Raw genomic sequence first — 17,942 nt, forward strand, 5'->3', positions numbered from 1 at the left:
ATTGAATTGTGCCAATACCAATGTCCTGGTTTTGATATTGTACTCTAGTTAAATAAAGTGTTGCCATGGGGGAAGCTGGGTGATGACTATGTGACGGTGGAAAGTGATTTGGTCTCTCCTTAAATTGGGCATAATGCCACATACCTTTACAGTATAGTGGCCCACATGGGGCTCCTAAATTCTTCACGCTCCTCCCCTGGGCTCCTCCGGCTTCACATGGGTTTATGGTCTCAGGCAAGTGGATCTTCATCCCAAGAGCCCAGAAAGCAGGTCCCAGCCCTGGTGAAAACCACTGGGGGTCCTCAGCAAGGGTAGTTCCTATCCTTACGTTTATACGGGATTTGTGGTCATGTGCAACGACGGCAGGCCTCAGTCTCCTGCCAGAGCACCAGATGCAGGAATTGTTCTCGCTTCCCCTCCACCACCTTGAGGCCCTGCTCTCACAACCACACCCCAAGCCCTTCTTCCCACCTAGCGCTGCTGCAGAATACCCCTCTGACCCCAGGACCATGCCTGGGAGAGGCTTCTCCAGGAAGGATGCCCTGAGTTTGGCCCCCACCACTTTTCAAACCCACAGGGGGACCCTGAACTTGGGCCAAACACCCCCCAGGCACAAGCCTGATCCTAGATGCTGAGATTTATGGCTCACAAATGGGATTTTCTGCCAGGATCTGACTGGCAAATGAGCAGGCTTGTAACCAAGCTGTGGATTCCCTCTCTTCTCCCAATTCCACTTTCTCTATCACCTCCACCAGCCAGCCAAAGTTCTATGAGCCCCCGGCCATGAGCCTGCGGCCATGGGCCAAAGCCCCGTGGCTAGCCTAACACTCCAGGCACATCAGCCAGACCCTGCACCACTGCAGAAGAAATGCTCATCACATGCTGGCATCTCCAAAGCAAAAAATGAGACATTTCTGGAAATAACAGGTACTCTTTGGTACTCTGGAAATAGCGGTACTCTTTGTTCTGAAATTCCAGGTAAGGCAAAGTGCTAATAGAGCTGCCCCCAAGGCGGCTAACCCTCCCCAGGGGTTGTAAGAATGAGGGCAGCTGGATTACCTCAGCATGTTTGAACTTGCTGAGGGTCTGCTGAGTCACTGCTGGGGGGAATCAGAAGTCCAGCTCAGGGAAATGGATGTGGCTCAAGCCACGAGGCTCCTGTCTACCATATGGGAGGTCCAGGGTTCAATACCGAGGGCCTCCTGGTGAGGGCAAGCTGGCCCATGTGGTGAGCTGGCCCACGTGGGACTGCCACCCCATGCAGGAGTGCTGGCCAACACAGAAAGCTGGTGTGGCAAGATGACACAACAAAGCAAGATGATGCAACAAAAAGAGACACAGAGGAAAGACAATAAGAGACATAGCAGAACAGGGAGCTGAGGTGGCAAAAGAGAATGATCACTTCTCTCCCACGCTGGAAGATCCCAGGATGGGTTCCTGGAGCTGCCTAATGAGAATACAAGCAGACACATAAAAACACATAGTAAATGGACACAGAGAGTGGAGGGAGGGGGGAGAATTAAATAAATACATCTTAAAAAAAAAAAAAAAGTCTAGTTGAAAGGCAGGGAGGCAGAGAAGGCTCAGGTTGGCGCTAGGAGATGTGGCAGATGCTGTGGGTGCCAACTGGTGCTGCTATCCTTCAGCTGCTAGGCCCACAGCTGCCCCCTTCTCCAGAGACATGGCCCTGAAAGAAGGGGCAGACAACACCCAGTGGCTGCCTGATTTGGGGGGTATGAAAATTGTTCCCTAAGATGGGACAGTTCTGTGGTGCTATTCACCCTCCAGAGCTCCCCATGCGGTGAGGCCGAGGCTAGGCTTTGCTGAAGCCCCATCTTTGCTTTGCTTTCCCCCCTACCCTGTCTTGTCTCCCTCACTTCCATAGGAAGTTCACCTGAGAGTCAACAGCATAAAAATCCTTGTCTCAGATTCTGCTCCTTGGGGACCCATCCTCAGACTGGCAATGTTCAACACTGTCCTGCTTGGACATGCCTCTCTTCCTGGGGACTCCTGTGATTCCAGGTTCTGGGGTGCCCACTGATGCCTGATGCCCACTCAGCTACCCTAGCTTGGTCCTAGTTGTGCTGGATTGTTTTTTGTGTTTTTTTGGCAATCTTTTCCCTTTATTTCCAAGCTAAGGAAGGGGTAGACTTTGAAAGGGTTAAGAGTGGTAGCAAAATGTGGGCTAAAACCTCACCAAAATGAGGCCACATATGTGAGTGTGCATGTCAGTGCCAGATTTGTGTAAGAAATTGGGAATAATAAGGGCTAACAGTTATTTAGCACCTGCTAAGAGCCAGTCGGTTTCAGTTTCCTGGCTGCTAAAACAAAGAGCAACCAATGGGTTGGCTTAACAGTAGGAATTTATTGGCTGACAGTTTCAGAGGCTAGAAGGCTTGCCTCCTCCTGGGTTGGTATCTCCTGACTGGCAAACTTTAGGGTTCCTGGCTTTTCTGTCACATGGCAATGCACGCAGCGGTGTTTTTTCCTTTCTCCCCTGGGTTCCACTGACTTCTGTCTTCTGGATGTTTCCTGTGGCATCTCTCTCTGTGGCCTTCTCTATTAGGCCTCCAGTAGTAGGATTAAGGCCCATCCTGATTCAGCTGGGCCACACATTCTCTGAAGTAATTTCTTCAAAAGATCCTATATCCAGTGGGTTCATACACACGGGAACGGATTTAGATGGAGAACTTATTTTTCTGGGGTACATAACTCCCAGCCACCACAGAACCTAAGACGTATTAATTCATTTTATCCTTACAGAAACCTCATGAAATGGGTACTGTTACTCTTTCTGTTTTCTAGATGAGGAAACTGAGGCATGGAGAGGTTAACACAATTGGAAATGTAGGCGGACCACCCAGACACCAGCCTATGGGTGCAGTAGCACACAAGCTCTGCGCTTCATCCCGCTGTCTGCACCTTGCCCATCCTTGGAGGGTCAGCTCTAGCCTCCTCTCTCCAGAGGCCTTTGCTGACTTCTCAGCTCACAGCGAGGTTGAGGCTTGCTGAGCTCCTTCTCCCACCACACTCTGAACGGCATGGTGGTGCCAAGGTTTACACCCTGACTCAAATCGTTCTGATTTCTGAGTAAGCCTTGTCTCTCTCGCCTTGTCTCTCTCACTAGCCCAAGACTTCCTCGGGTGGGGGAAGCAAACCCAGCACTTCCCTTTATTCACCAGACCACCCCAGGCCCCACTCCTGGGCCTGGCCCAGATAAGTCCCTTGTAAACACCCACTCGCTGACTGATAACGAGGCACTCTGTTCCTGGAGCACTGTCTGAGAGTGGGATAAGAAGCCTGTTCTTCTTATAAGGAGGTACCAGAGATTGAACCAGGGACCTTGTATATGCAAAGCAGATGCTCTACCACTAAGCTACAACCACTTGGAATGAGTTAAATTATACTTGCTAAATGCTATTTTTCTTGGGTTTTTTTTAGAAGGTATAAGATATTAAACCTGGGCCCTGTACATGTGAAGCAGGAGCTCAACCACTGAGCTACATCCCCTCTAAGAAGCCTGTTCTTCTTGAGCAGATAGGCAGCCTTGATGCCCGGAGGCCAGGTCCACTGTTGGCAATGGGCACCACATGGTCCTCAGGTGGGCTCTGGGACACTTGTGTCCATGACCTCCCAGGCCTGTGGTGGGCAGAGCAGCCACACTGGGCTGGAGCAACATCTCAGGTTATGACAAACCTGGATGTTAGACACTCCAAATTTCCTCAAGACCCAGTGCAAAGCCTAGCAAGGCACTAACTCCTAGGCCACGAAAGGAGAAGCAATCCTCTGCCTGCACAGAAGGAGCCCGGGGATGAGATCCCCACCCTAGTTCACTGACTAGTTCTGGTCTAGTCTACGCTGTGGAATCTGGAAGTTCTTCCTTGTAGCTAAATTCATTCTCTCGGACTTTAGCCTAAGACTGAAGATAGCCAGCACCACGTGCCGTCGTTGCTTTTGAGACTGCAGGTGTGTGAGGACCCCCTTTCAGACAGGAACCATGAGGGCAGTGCCCCTAGGTCTGTTTCCAGGTCAACAAACTGGTGGTGGGCCAGGGATTAGTGACACTCAGCTCCTGAGTCTCGCAAAGGTCCTGCTGATTGCCCTCGTCCTGGAGGCCAGCCTGTGGAGGTCCGGGGGCCAGGATTCACCCAGGGTGATGCAGGTTCAGAAGGCAGAGCCTATCGGGAATTCCACAGGGAACCAGTATTGCTCCTTGGGGCTTGGGGAAAGTAGAGGATGGGGAGAGCCAGGAGGTAGCATCACTGCATGGCTCAGGGCAAAGAGCCCCAGATTTGGAGCAGCAGGTCTGGGCTCAAGCCTCAGCTCTGCCACTTTTTTTCTTTTTAGGAGGTACCAGAGATTGAACCCAGGACCTTGTACATGCAAAGCAAGTGCCCAGCTGCTGAGCTATGTCCACTCCAAAAGTAGCTCTACCACTTTTAAACTGTGACCTTGGGCAAGTTGCTTAACTTCTCTGAACCCCGACATATTCCTCCATCAAGAGAAAATTGCGTTACACACCTCAGTGCAAAGATAAATTTAAAAAGCACTTTGTGAGCTATAAATCCAACACAAATTCAAGACATCATAGTAATAGCATCTTAGGACAGGCCTGAGACATTTTCCTCTAAATTATATAACATAATCGATGGCTTTAAACATGTTTCCAAGTGACGTAATGGTTACTGACCCAGTTTTTATGGTCAGGCAGACCTGGGTTCAAATCTTGCCTCTGCCAACTTGCTCGATGCACAGTGTAAGCTCTCTAAGCCTCCCTGCCTCATCTAGATAATGGTGACTTGAGGATTAGAGGAGATTAAACCTGGGAAGTATGTGCAATTTACAGTTATCTATGGTTGGAGTAGGAGTCAGTGGAAACAGTTCCAGCTTCCTCCCTGGCAATTCTTCATCCTTTCATAGGATAAACTGGTCTCTGTGCTTTTTGTAAAGTCCAAGAACCTGAGAGACTCACCAGAAGTTTCACGTAGTCAAGGACCAGCAGAGATAGGCGTGGAATGGTGAGAAAAGCTACTTTAAGGACAGCAGCCTCCAAAATGGAAGGTTTTTGAATCCCGTGGAACTTGTTAAAACGCAGATTCCTAGGCCCACCCCATCCAGAATTTCTGGCATAGGAGTCAGCCTTTTCTTGGCCAAAAGAAGCCTCTTCTTAGGCACCCCTCCCCACCAGGGCCATCCGAAGCTTACCTGGGAGGAAGGGGATGATCCTCTGCTTGGGGTCCTTCTGGCCACCTTCAATGGGGAACTTATCCAAAAGCTGCATCTGAGAAGCCAAATGGAGGGACAGGATTCAGGAGGTGGAATCCCCACCATATGCCGCAGCTCCAGGGCCCCTGGAGCCATCACGGTTGAGTGACGCCTCAGATCCCTCATTTCACAGATGATTAACAAACCATGTGGGGCATGAGGGGGAGGAGGCCAGAGCTCTCTGTGCATCAAAGAGGGTGCCTGAACAACCTCGAGGAGGAGATGGGGGCGTAAGAGGAGGTCTCTGGAGATGCCCCTGAGCAAGGCTGCAGGTGGGCTTTCCAGAGGCTGCTTGGGGCCCAGTTTCTTTCTACTCCATCTGCTGGGGTGAGCCCTTCAGCCACTCATCTTCCCAAACCCTCCTGGGACAGGATGGGGAAGGCCCACCTGGTACTTCAGACCACCCACCTGCCAGAACCACTCTGCCGAAACAGACCCAGATGTTATTTTAATTGCAAAACCAAATCCATCTCATTGGCCCCACTGCTAAAAGACCTCCTCTTCTGTTTCCTGCCTTCCCACCATGAGACTGCTGCTCTTTTTCCAGGGGAAAACCCACTGGAAGGGTTTTCAGGGTTCTTGAGAAACAACTGTTTTTCCTTCTGCTATTCTGGGTTGGAATTTTATATATACTGGAAAATTACACAGGAGACACGACGACCAAGCCCAGGGCCCCTGGGCGTGTGGCTAATCTGCCAGGGCAAGGGGGAGGCAGGAGCTGGAGTGGACAGAGGCAGGATCTAGTCCAGTTGCCTTAGCCATGTGGCCATGGACAAGACCTATAACCCTTCTCAGCTGGGCCTCAGATGCCTCATCAGTGAAATGAGGAGGATCAGTCACATCACATCTGCAGGGCATTCATTCATTCATGCATGCATGCAAACATCTATTGAGCACCTACTTAGAGCATGAGGCAGGGGCAGTGAGGATATGACAGTAAAGAAAAGAGACAAAGACCCTACCCTCATGGAGTTTACTTTCTAGTGGAAGGAGACAGATGGTAAATAAATACATACATAATATACCAGGGAGAGATGGGTGCTACAAAGAAAAAATGAAGTAGAATAAGGTTGAAGCAGAACAGGGGTTATTATTTTGTAAAGGGTGGTGAGGAAGACCTCGCTAAGAATAAGACGGCAACTCAGCAGAAACCTGTAGGAGGCCAGAATGTAAGCCATGCAGATACTGGGGGGCGGAAAGTTCCAGGCAGCAGATACAGGAAGTGCAGAATCTGAAAAGTCAGTGTGGCTGAAATGCAGTTCACAGGGGGCAGAGGGAGAGACAAGATCCACAAGGCAAGGATGGGCCAGGCCCCGAGGGCCCTCGAGGCTGACCTGAGGACTCTGGGTTTTTCATGACTGAGAAGGAAGTCCCTGGAAAGTTCTGTGCAGAGGCAAGAGATGACCTGGTTCATGTTCTAAAGGGATGGCTTGTGCTACAAGGTGGTGAATGGGCTATAGGGCGGAATCAGGGAGACTAGTTAGGAGACCACTGATGGCAACTTGGAACAAGGAGTTAGCATTGGAGGTGGTGAAAAGTGGTCCCACGCTAGATTTCACATGTGTATGCACGTTTCTGTGCATTTGTGTATGTGTATGTATATGTGTGCATGTCTCCATCCATTCATCCACTTCTAAAACATGATTTTTAGATTCTCTTTCGTGGTATGTATATGTGTGCATGTCTCCATCCATCCATCCACTTCTAAAACATGATTTTTAGATTCTCTTTCGTGCAGTCATTACCCAATATATACAGACTATTTAGAGCCCACATATGAAGGGTGGGTCACTGGCAGATTCCACTCAAAACAAGACAGAAACTGCACCATTATTAACTTTCACTTCTCCAAATACAGACTGTTATTTGACAAATGCTGGCTCATGATTTTTCAAACCTTTATGTTCTAATTCCATCTCTCAAACATTCATGGATTGCCTGCTGGGTGTAAATATGGCCACTGGGCCATCATATCATAAACTTGTACTTATGACTTTTTTAAAGAGTAAAATTTTAAATTCATATTATCGAAGAGCAGAACTCTTGTTTGTTCCCTTTCCCATTTTCCTCACCCATATTCTTTTTTTTTTTTTTTTTTTTTTTTGTAAATTCTGCTTCTGCATTACACAAGTAATTCATGTTCATAGAGGGGGAAAAAACCCTAGAATCAGAGATGCAATCGTTGGTCAAAAGGAAAATAAAAATCACTCATAATCCCTCTCCCTCCCACAAAACCACATTCATATTTTGACATACATCTTTTCCAGACATTTCTCTGTACGTGTAAATAAAGTGGGCTTATTGTGGGTTAAACTGTGTCCCCTAAAAAGATGTGTTCAAGTTGTAGCCCCGGTACATATGAATGTGACCTTGTTTGGATATAGGATCTTGGCAGATGCAGCGAGTTAATATGAGGTCATACTGGATTAGGGTGGGCCCTAAATCCAGTATGACGGGTGGGTGTCCTTATAAGAAGAGGGACATCTGGACAAGAGCCAGAGACGCAGGGAAACAACAGAGGAGAGACTGGAGTGATGCCACCACAAGCCAAGAAACGCCTGGGGCCACCAGAAGCTGGAGGAGGCCCAGAAGGATTCCCCTCTAGAGCCCTCAGCGAGAGCGCGTCTTGCCTTCCATTTCGGACTTAGCCTCCAGGACCGCGCAAGACTATATTTCTGCTATTTTAAATCAGTTGGTTTGTGGTTAATTCATTATAGCAGCCCTCGGAAAGGAATACAGGGGTCACCAATCTTTTTAGAATATATAAAGAGCATTTGTCCATGTCCATAAATCCTTCCACATCAGCATTCTTAACGACGGCCCGGAATTCCAGTGTCTGCTGGGCTATCGTTTATTGACCCCTCCCCGGCTGCTGGGCTGATTCTGGTAAGAGGGGAATGCTGAGGATGGCAGGAGAGGATGGGAAGCCGGCTCTATTTTGGCCAAGTGACAGCCACACTCCCTGTGCCATCCCTGCCAAAGGGCAGTCTGAATTTCCTCCACGGGTTCAAGCACCTGCCGGAAGGCAGGGGTCATCTGCTAGCCTCACAAATAAGGGGGCAGATGTGAGTCTTTCCCAGGTAAGGGGGAGGGCCTCCTGGGGTGTTTTTCAGCCAGCCTTTCTCCCACCTCCTTCTTCTGTAACAGATTTTCCTTCTCTCCCATCTCTGGCTTAGTCTGGAGCCCCCTGAAGCCAAGACAAGTCTATTGGCTGAGAGCACTGGGTCCGTGGGTCCTGTCCAGAGCCGTTAACCCTCAGCAGGCCTGCTTCCCTCCAGGCCCAGCCCCTGGGTGCCAAGCACAGCCACGCCTGCCACCTAATCTCACACCCAGCGAAGGCTAAGGCAGCAGAGCCTCTGCATCTGCCCTCCCTGCCATCCCCTGTTCTAAGAGCCAAGGGAAAAGGGAGCAGAACTAACCAGCTGCAGGTGACATTCTCTCTGCCCACAGGTCATCCTTCAAAGAAAGCAAATCCCCTCGCTCAGACTCTGAGTAGACCAAATAAAGGTGGTCCAGCTGAGTTCACGCTGGCAGTGTGGGGCTCACAAAGGCCTACAATTCGGCAGAATGGTGGGTGTGGGCCATGCTTGACATATCATCCAAATGTCACCCCACTCAGGGGACCAGGCAGGCTGCAAAGTGGGTCCTGTCACCTGGATGGTGCCCAACTTGAAGGGCTGGGTGAGCTAAAAGAATCATTTGAGCAATCACCGCCCACGAATACACCCAACCAGGCCTTCCTCAAGGAGGAACCTGGGCTGTGGGATGTTGGGCAGTGAGGAAGGAAAGCTCTTTCTAGCAGAGAATTCTGCATCAGCCACCTTTTCAGAGAGGAAGTGAGTTCTCCTGTCACTCGAGCAAGGGCCAGACTCAGGCTGGAAGCAGACCAGGGCCCGTGGCCAGGGTCCTTCCTGCAGTGAAAGGCGTTTGGCTAACGGAGCTCTCTGTGACCACATCAGAACGTCGCAGTGTGTGGGGGGCGCCAGGCTGTTTGTCTAAGGGGTGGATAGTGTGAGAGATACAGGACAGCTCAGCTCCAAGAGCAGGCCCGAGCCAGAGAAAGCTGACTCTGCATCTCTCCCAGGGCAGGGCTCGGCAGCAATAAACAGAGGGGAGAGAGGAGGGCGGGCCCTGAGCCCAGCTGGGGCACAGCTGTAACCCAACAGGCTGACTCCTTGTCCTTCCGAGAGGGCAGAGTTGCCAGCGACTTCCGCTTTGGGATCCCAATCCTCAACCCTTAATCCTGGTGACCAGAGAAGTACTACAAGAGGCTGGTGGATTCCTCAACCAAGCCTTGCCCTGTAAAAAGAGGCAAGGCCATCCAGCCTCCCTGAGGACCAGGGGAAACCTCAGGATTCATTTGCTCATTCAACTTCCTGAGTGCTTACTTATAGCATCTAACTGTGCTAGATGCTGGGGACACATCAGTAAGCATTGCAGAGACAGAGCGACAATGATCAGCATGGCTTTTCTTACATCCCTTATGGCCTCCATTTCCCTTCCATTTTACCAAGCATCACTTACATTGGGAAGCCTCCTCTGACCATCCCAGTCTAAAGTCAAACTTCCTTTCCTTGAATTTCAATAGCACTCCTGTTGAATTCTCTATGTCCATTTGTCACAGAGTCTTTTGTGATGTACTCATTTCAAGTTCATCCCTTTGCCTAAGAGGAATGGTCGTGGCACCCTTGCTGAAAATCAGCTGTATGGGTTTATTCCTGGACTCTTAATATTCTATCTTTGACCTATATGTCCATCCTAATGTCTGTACCACACTGTGCTGATCACTGTAGCTTTGGAAATAGGAAGTGTGGGTCCTCCAACTTTGTTCTTCTGTTTCGAGACTGTTTTGGCTATGTAGGGTCCCTTGAATTTCCACATGAAGTTTGGGATCAGCTTGTCAGTTTCTACAAAGAAGCCAGCTGGGATTTTGATAGTGGTAGATCAATTTGGGCAGTACTGCCATCTTAACAATATTAAGTCATCTGATCCATGCACATAGGATGTCTTCCCGTTTATCTAATAACATTTTTTAAAATTTCAAGTCTGTTTTGTCTGATATTAGTCTAGCCACTACAGAGCTCTTATTTTCTAATGTTACATTTTAATTCCTTTAATGATTTTTTTCACCATATTTTTTTGAGTTATTTCTTAATAGTTGCTGTAGGGTTTACAGTTTTTACATCTTAACTTATCAGAAGATCTATTAATATAATGTAACTTCACCACATTATTAAATAAAGGATACAAATTATAAGGTTTTCCCATACAAGTAAAGTATTTGACAAAATTCAACATCCATTTATGAGTTTTTAAAAATTAGCAAACAAGAAATAGCCGTAAACTTTCTTAACCTGAAAATGTCCAAATACCCAAAACAATGCCCAACGATGAAACACTGGAACAAAACAAGGTTGCTGCCCACTATTACCATGTCTTTTTTTTTTAAAATGTTACATTAAAAAAATATGAGGGCCCCATTTACAACACCCCCAACCCCACTCCTCCCACATCAACAACCTCTTTCATCATTGTGGCACATTCATTGCATTTAGTGAATACATTTTGGAGCACTGCTGCACCACATAGATAGTGGTTTACATTTAGTTTATACTCTTTCCCAGTCCACCTAGTGGGCCATGGCAGGACATACAATGTCCAGCATCTGTCCCTGCAGTACCACTGTCAATGTATCATTTTTGACAAGGTATTGACAAGGTATTGAAAGATGAATGAAAGGCATAAAGAATGGGAAGGAAGAAACAAAATCCTCAGTACTCACAATCAATATGGAGTTATATACAAAATCCAAGAGAATCTTTACGAGATGCACCTTTGGAACCTGAAGGGTTCTCATGCCCTTATTAGAAAGAAAATAGCCCCTAGAAGGTCTAACACCCTAGGCCTTAAAAGAGAAAACAAGACCCTAAGACTCTAGAGTGTGGACAGCCAGCAGAGAACAGACCTGGTTGGGGACAGAGGTCCAGGGAGGGATGGGGCTTAGAGCAGAAGGAAGCTGGGGCAAACGAAACACTTGGCCAGCACTGGCCTCCACCTGAGGAGTATTCATTAAAACTCCCTCCCCCTCCTTGACCCCCCAGGGGCAAAAGCAAAGAGCACCAAGCAGAGCACTAGGTCAGGAGAGTGGGCTCTCAAACTGTACCACCACATTGAGTGGTGTTTCCTTGTCTATTCCATGGGGGAAGATGACGCAGCGCCCAGCGAAGATATGAGAACACAGGAAGGGCACACAGTGCCATGTTCTGTAAACAGAAAGGGACAGCACATGCAGTCACTCAGAAAGTTCCCAGGACAAAGCGAGGTTGAGGAAGGGTGGGCAGGAGGAGCACAGGGTCCCCTCAAATCTGCTCTTCTGTCAAAATCACTATAGCACTTCATGGAACAGACTCGATACCCCAAGTATCCCCAAGGCAGCAGCCGGGAGAGAGACAGGAGGCAGAGAAGACCCATTTGCCCTGGCATGGAGCTGCCTGCACTGGGATGCATTTAGGTGCTGGGGCAAGAGCCTTGGGCCATGCTGAAGTCAAGTAACAGGGTGCTGGAACACACCCCAACTCTGGCAAGGAGCCTGATCTAGGTTCCAAAGTCCTTAACAAGTCCAGGAAATCTTCTTTGACTATTTTCTGGAAAGCATGCAAGGCTTCAGGACTCTAAACCCCTTCTCAATCAAGCCTGTATGGTGTTACAGGTACTCCACGAGCAGGATTCAGGAGTTTAAGTCATGGTTCATGATGTGACTGTAAGCTGGGAGACCCGCCCATGCACAAAGGATTTACTTAGCAGTGTTAGATGAGTGTCAACCTGCTGAGAGGAGTTCAGGAAAGAACATGGTGGCCGGGGCAAGCAAAGCAGGCTTCTTAGAGGAGGAGACATCAGATCTAGGCCCTGAATTAAAGAACGGCTGGAAAAAAAGGAGGAATGCAAGTACAAAGGTTTGGCAGTGGGAATGTCAGGACTGTATAATGAAGAAACTAGACTGGAGTTAATTCATTTACTCCTGAATTCCATGAAATGCTGCCATTTGCCTGAGAAAGTGGTGGGTCCTAGGGTGGAGGCCCTGATCATTTATTCCAATGGCTTAGGGATGACCACACAGTTGGCACAAGAGCGGGACGAGGGCAGATGGCTGGTGTGCCACCCTGCAAGGGGAATTATCCTAAAGCATAGCCTAAAGTTATCCTAAATTCGACGAGACAGAGAAAATGTCATTTCCAGAACTTCTCTTGGGGTTGTTACTGCATGTGGTTGGAGTCCCTGGGTGGGGGGCTGGCAGGTTGGCACCCCAGGTACTTCTCAAGTATTGGCAAACTCAGTATACGGTCTTCTTTGGTGGCTGGCTCTGGTGATGGGATGGTCCTTTGCTTTGCTGAGGGTCTGGAGATGAACAGCTCAGGACAAGAGGAGACTATGGGTGCCACCAGGCTCCTTCTCCACCTTCCCTGCCACCTTTCCACAGCACAACACTGATGCTGATGACATTCTGAACACATGCATAAAGGGGACCAGTTTGAAGGGAACATGAAATCACCAGCCTGTCCAGGGAGCCCACGTGCCTCAGTCAGGCCTTGGCTTTTCCAAGGTCACCTCTCCAGGAAGAGGTAGCTCCACAGCCAAGTGCAGAAATGCAACTGGAAGCACATACTCGCAAACAAGGGTTCCTTGACTCAGAATCTGATTCACCAAACCTTGTGCTAGGAGGGCTCCCCCCACCTCCCAGAGCTGAGATATCAAGACCAAGCGGACCCGGGGGTTGGATGGGCACCACAACCAATGGCACACAGCAAGTGGCCAGGGACTGCGCTCTCCACAGGGCAGTGAATTGGTCTCCCCTGCTCGCCTCTCAGGGCTGTTATGAGAATCCAATAGGATTAGAATAACAATAGCAACACTGGAACTGAACAGAATAACAACCAGAAACAACAGAACAATGTAATGAGGCAAATATCGAGCAATTATTATGTGCCAGGTGCTATGGTAGGCAATTAAAGATTAAACATGACCTTAAATCTTCAAACCTACCCACAAGCTAGGAACGAAGTCTCATGTTTTAGAGATGAAGAGACAAGTGCACAGAGAAGTTAGGTAACTTGCCCAGTAACACCCAGCAAGGTAGTAACTGAGGCAATCACTGGGCTCCCAAAGCTATGCATTTCTCTCTTGGAGGCAGGATAGAACAGATAGGGTCTCTCAAATACCAATCACCGATGGGCCCTCATCCCTACAGTCAGATTTCTTGTTGGAAATAATGTGAATAAGCCACGACTATGACTTACCTAATATTTTTTCGGAGTCCCTGTCTAGAAAAAACATAAATACTTACTTTAGCCACATGCAAAGTGGTGAGAGCCATAAAAGCATAAGTTTACCAATGCTCTTATATCTAGGTTTTCCAGCACACATTAAAACAATTCAAAACTATTAAGATGTAGAGTTTACCCATCTACTACCAAAAGTCATTTCCTGAACACAGAGCAGTTGTGTTCTGGAACACAGCACCAGATTTTGGAAAATGTGAATAATAATAAAGCATTGCTAGGCAGGTCAGAATTCAAATCCCTTTTCTTTTCTGCTTGAAAGGGCTGGTAAGAGGAGAAAAGGAGAAAATTTGCTTGGCATAGAGCCTGGCACAGCCTAGAGGCCCCGTAAGCTACTATCATTATCACTATCATCTAAGTTAGGACACCAGGCTGTGTCCTGAATGCCGGGGAAAGTGCTTAGGAAACTACAACCCCAAGGTCAGGGAGGGGCAGACCCATCTTGGAGGTATCTTAGCCCCTCAGCCTGGCTGGGAGTGTCCAGAGGCCCCTGAGGAACGGCCCAGCTGGCGTGTATGCGGTGGGCCAGGGGCAGGCCTCTGGTTTTCCCAGCATGACACGGGGTGCATGGAGGCTGCCCATTAAACATGGTGGGGCTTGGCTGAGAGCCCAGCACCTGCAGGGGGAGGCACCCAGAGCGGAGAAAGCACAGGTGCGCAGGACACAGCCACTCCAGGGGACCTCCTTAGTCTGGCAAAGCTTCTATCTGGCGTCTGGCTACCAGCAGGCTAGCTACTGCTGCCACCCCCAGAACCTACCCAGGGGGCTCATTCCACCATGCTGGCCCATGCTTTGGTGCAGGAGAAAGAGCACCAATGGAAGTCAAGAGAGGATGGCTCCACTTCCAGCCCATCAGAGACTTGCTGGGCAGCTGGAGAGAGCGGCTTGGACCCTCTGGTCGGCAGGGATCTCGCCTGTGAAATACTCCCCTGCCTGCCCCCCACAGATGTTGTAAAGATCCAGTAAGAAGACACACAAGAAAGTGCTGTCAAATGCCAAATGCAATTATTCCTACTTAATCTCTGAGCCTTGGTCTGCTCATCTGTAAAACAGGGTGAAGCCAATTTTCTCCCCTGCTTGGGAGCTGAAGTGAAGTTGAAAAGGGAAAACATAAATGTCAAGCTCTTTAACATATGCCAAGCACACAGGAACCAGCAGAAGCAGTCATCCTCTTAGCCCTATTATTATTCTACTTAGCGGTAGAAGTTAGAATTCCAGCTCTAAACCCTCCTACTGAAGTGTCCTTAGTGCCCTAGTTTTCTCATCTGTAAAACGGGGGCAAGAGAAATTACTCCCTCACCATGGGTGAGGATTATATGGGATAATATAGGCAAGACTGGCTAGCTCCATAAATGGACCACCATTTCCAAGGTGATCTCTTCTGATCTCCAACCTCTCCTCCAGGTCTTCCTCGTCACCCAGGCTGATCCAGCCCTTACCTCAGCCAATGGCTGAAAGGCCTTCAGGGTCCCTCACCTGTAACTTCACAGCCCTTCCTGTCCTAAGCCTCTTGAACCCTGTCCCAACACGAGAGCACCCATGCGACTTCAAGTCTCCTTGGCCAAAATGGAAGGGCATGGTGCCAGGGCTATCAGAACCCTAGTGACCAAGGGGATCGGGCCAGAGATTCTGACGACATCAGTTCGGAGCCTGGCCTTCCTAGGCCTCACAGAGCCTGAGACACGATTTCCTGCTCCTCGACTGGAGCTATACTCAGTCTGTTACCCAACACCCCAGCGGGTCAGGCCCTGGCTGCTGGCTGACCTGCCTGCCGGATGCAGGACGGTGAGAGCTGAGCATTGTGAGGGCCAGGGCTGGAGAATCACTCGAGGCTGAAGAAAGAATCTGAACTTCCTCCTCTGGGCAATAAGGAGCCCCCGGAAGCAAAAGAGCAATGCTGTGAAAGCAGAATTCTAGAAAGATGCATCTGGCCAGTATATAGGATGGAGCGGTGGTGAAAGAGACATTGAGGGTGGGACGGATGGCTAGTAAAATCCTGGTGCCAGCCTAGGGTGGTGGCAGTGACACTCCCATGGCAAATGAGGCCAGCCCAAGATAAGGCTGCCCACACAGGGCTGTTTCCTGGCAGGGCTTGGCTGTGGTCACCCAGTTTTCTTTAAGGGGTGCTTAAGCGTGAGTGAGAGGAAGAAACTTCTGGGGGTCTCTAGCTATCCCCTAGCCTCACCAGAGACTGTGTCTGAGATTTCCACACATCCTCCCCACAAATCTGCCTGACGCTTTCTCTCCCAGGTGGACCTCGGAGGGCCAACCAAAAAAATGAGACAGACAGACAGATGGCTCGTTCTTGGCACAGATCTTCACTGTCCTGGACCCAGGCTGCTGTTGAAGGCAAGGAGATTCCAGAGCCAGTCTCCAATGTGCCTCCCGGAAAGAGAAGCTGTGTAAGAAGCCTTCCTAGTTCCCCTTCTCTGAGTGTCAACTTTCTCCATTTCTTTTACTCCAGGCCAAATGGGTCAAGGTACTTCCAGGCCCCCTCCCAATCATACCTCCCAAAGTCTTGTGCAAAAGGAAAATAAAACAAAAACACAAAAACAGGCTAAGGAAGAAAGCTGGGGCTGAGTGGACAGAGGCAAGGTCTTCCACTGTCACTCTGCCCTGGTCAATATAGAACCCTCCCGCCCCAAGAGCTTGCCAGTGACCCTGGAGCTGTTGATCAGCACCAGCCTCTTCTGCCCTCCCAGGAAACAACAATGGCCTGTCTGGGTCATTCCAGAACTCAGGAAAGAGGAGCTAAAAGCTTCCTCAAAGAAGCTGGAAACCCACCAGTGAGGTCGTGCGCCAACAGGTGGGCCAAGCAGAAGCCAGGCAGGTCTGCCAGGAGCACTGCCTGAACCATGGGACTTTGGGCAGGTCCTCTTCCCTCACTTTCCTCCCCTGGTAGGAACTTAACTTGACAGACTAAATCACACATGAAGCCTCGTTTTGAGTTGCAGTAAGAAGAGTGCTAAGCACCTCCAGCCTCCAGCAATGCTGCTGTTTGCTCCCATCTGATGTTTTCATCTCTGGCTTTACACTCTTTGTTGGCTCTCTGCCTCCCACGGGACAGGAGCCTATTCATGACCTCTGCCCTAACCCCTCAGGTCACATGTGCTGCCACCCCCACACACCCCTGCTGTTCTGCAGCTCTGTGCCTTTGCACATGCTGTTCCTCTTACCTGGAATGTCCCTCCCTGTGTAACTCCTCAGTGTCACCACCTTGAGGCCTTTGCCACAGGCTTATTTCTCATTTATTGCCTTCCACAGTTGGGTCACGCTTCAAGAATGGTGCCTACCACACTTGTCTTGTATTAATTTGTTTATACATCTGTCTCCCTTCAAACGCCTGTGAGCTTCTTGGAAGAAATGTCTGCGTCTAATATTTCCACTGTTTATCACAATGTCTGACACATAGCTGGACACAAAAATAGACTACATTTCCCAGCTTCCCTTGCTGGAAGACACAGTTAAGTGGCTGAATTCTAACCAATAGAATATGCGCAGAAGTGACTTATGCGTCCTCTAGGCACAGGCCATAAAATCTCCCAGCGATCCTCAGTGTGTTTTCTTCCCTCATCTCCTGGCTGGGTGTAAGTTCCATGGAGGATGGAGTCACTAGAGGGAAAAGGCCAGGTTCCCAAATGCTCTCTGGAGCAGCGCCTTCCAGTGACCTGCTTTGAACTGTGACTTGAGCAAGAAGTAAACTTTTATTATGCTAAGCCACTGAGAGTTTGTTACCCAGCAGTTACCTGTTCTGGCTATTCTTAATACAGAGGAACTCAGTCAAGGTCCTCAGAGCCAAACTGAAAGAGGGAAGACTTAGTAGAAGAGGCAGAACCCTCCCGGGAGTCCTAACCCTAGACCCAATTAAACCAGGAGTTCCATTGCCTCCATGACTGAACTATTTCCCAAGCCATGGCCCCACCCCCTCCCACCCCCAAACAGCTCTGCCTACGAAATCACACATACAGTATTTAGCAGGCTGAGCTTTCCCTTGGAAGGACCAAGAAGGGTGGGGATGGAGGATTTGCCAGATGACCTTTAAAAGTCACCATACGTGGTGAACGAGCCACAACTTGGGATCCTGGTTCTACCAGTTTGTAGAAAGCACACGCTGAGACACAAAGTTAAATTGTAGGGAGGGGCCTTCTCCCCACACAGGCATCATCACCCCTGCCCATGACCACTCAGGCCTGTGGGGGCACCTCCAGTAACGGGGAGCCCCCACCTCTCTGAGGCAGCTGGTGCTATTCCTGGGCAGCTCCTGGGAGGTGCTGGACTAGCGTTCCTCACACGGAGCCTGCGTTCCCCAGGTCAAAGGCCTTTCTGCCCAGGACCCACCTG

At 49.4% G+C, this 17,942-nt stretch overlaps 1 protein-coding gene across 4 annotated transcripts in view; it reads right to left on the reverse strand.

Annotated features, from left to right (window-relative positions):
- SH3PXD2A (SH3 and PX domains 2A) overlaps nt 1-17,942 on the reverse strand; it is a 238,317-nt gene that overhangs the window by 147,935 nt on the left and 72,440 nt on the right. For all 4 annotated transcript variants that reach the window (XM_058298626.2, XM_058298624.2, XM_058298625.2 and 1 more), the window contains exon 3: nt 5,206-5,281. In XM_058298626.2, coding sequence (XP_058154609.1) covers nt 5,206-5,281 — 76 coding nt within the window. The remainder of the gene's footprint in view (nt 1-5,205; nt 5,282-17,942) is intronic.

The sequence above is a fragment of the Dasypus novemcinctus genome, chromosome 6, assembly GCF_030445035.2.
Source record: "Dasypus novemcinctus isolate mDasNov1 chromosome 6, mDasNov1.1.hap2, whole genome shotgun sequence".
NCBI lineage: Eukaryota > Metazoa > Chordata > Mammalia > Cingulata > Dasypodidae > Dasypus > Dasypus novemcinctus.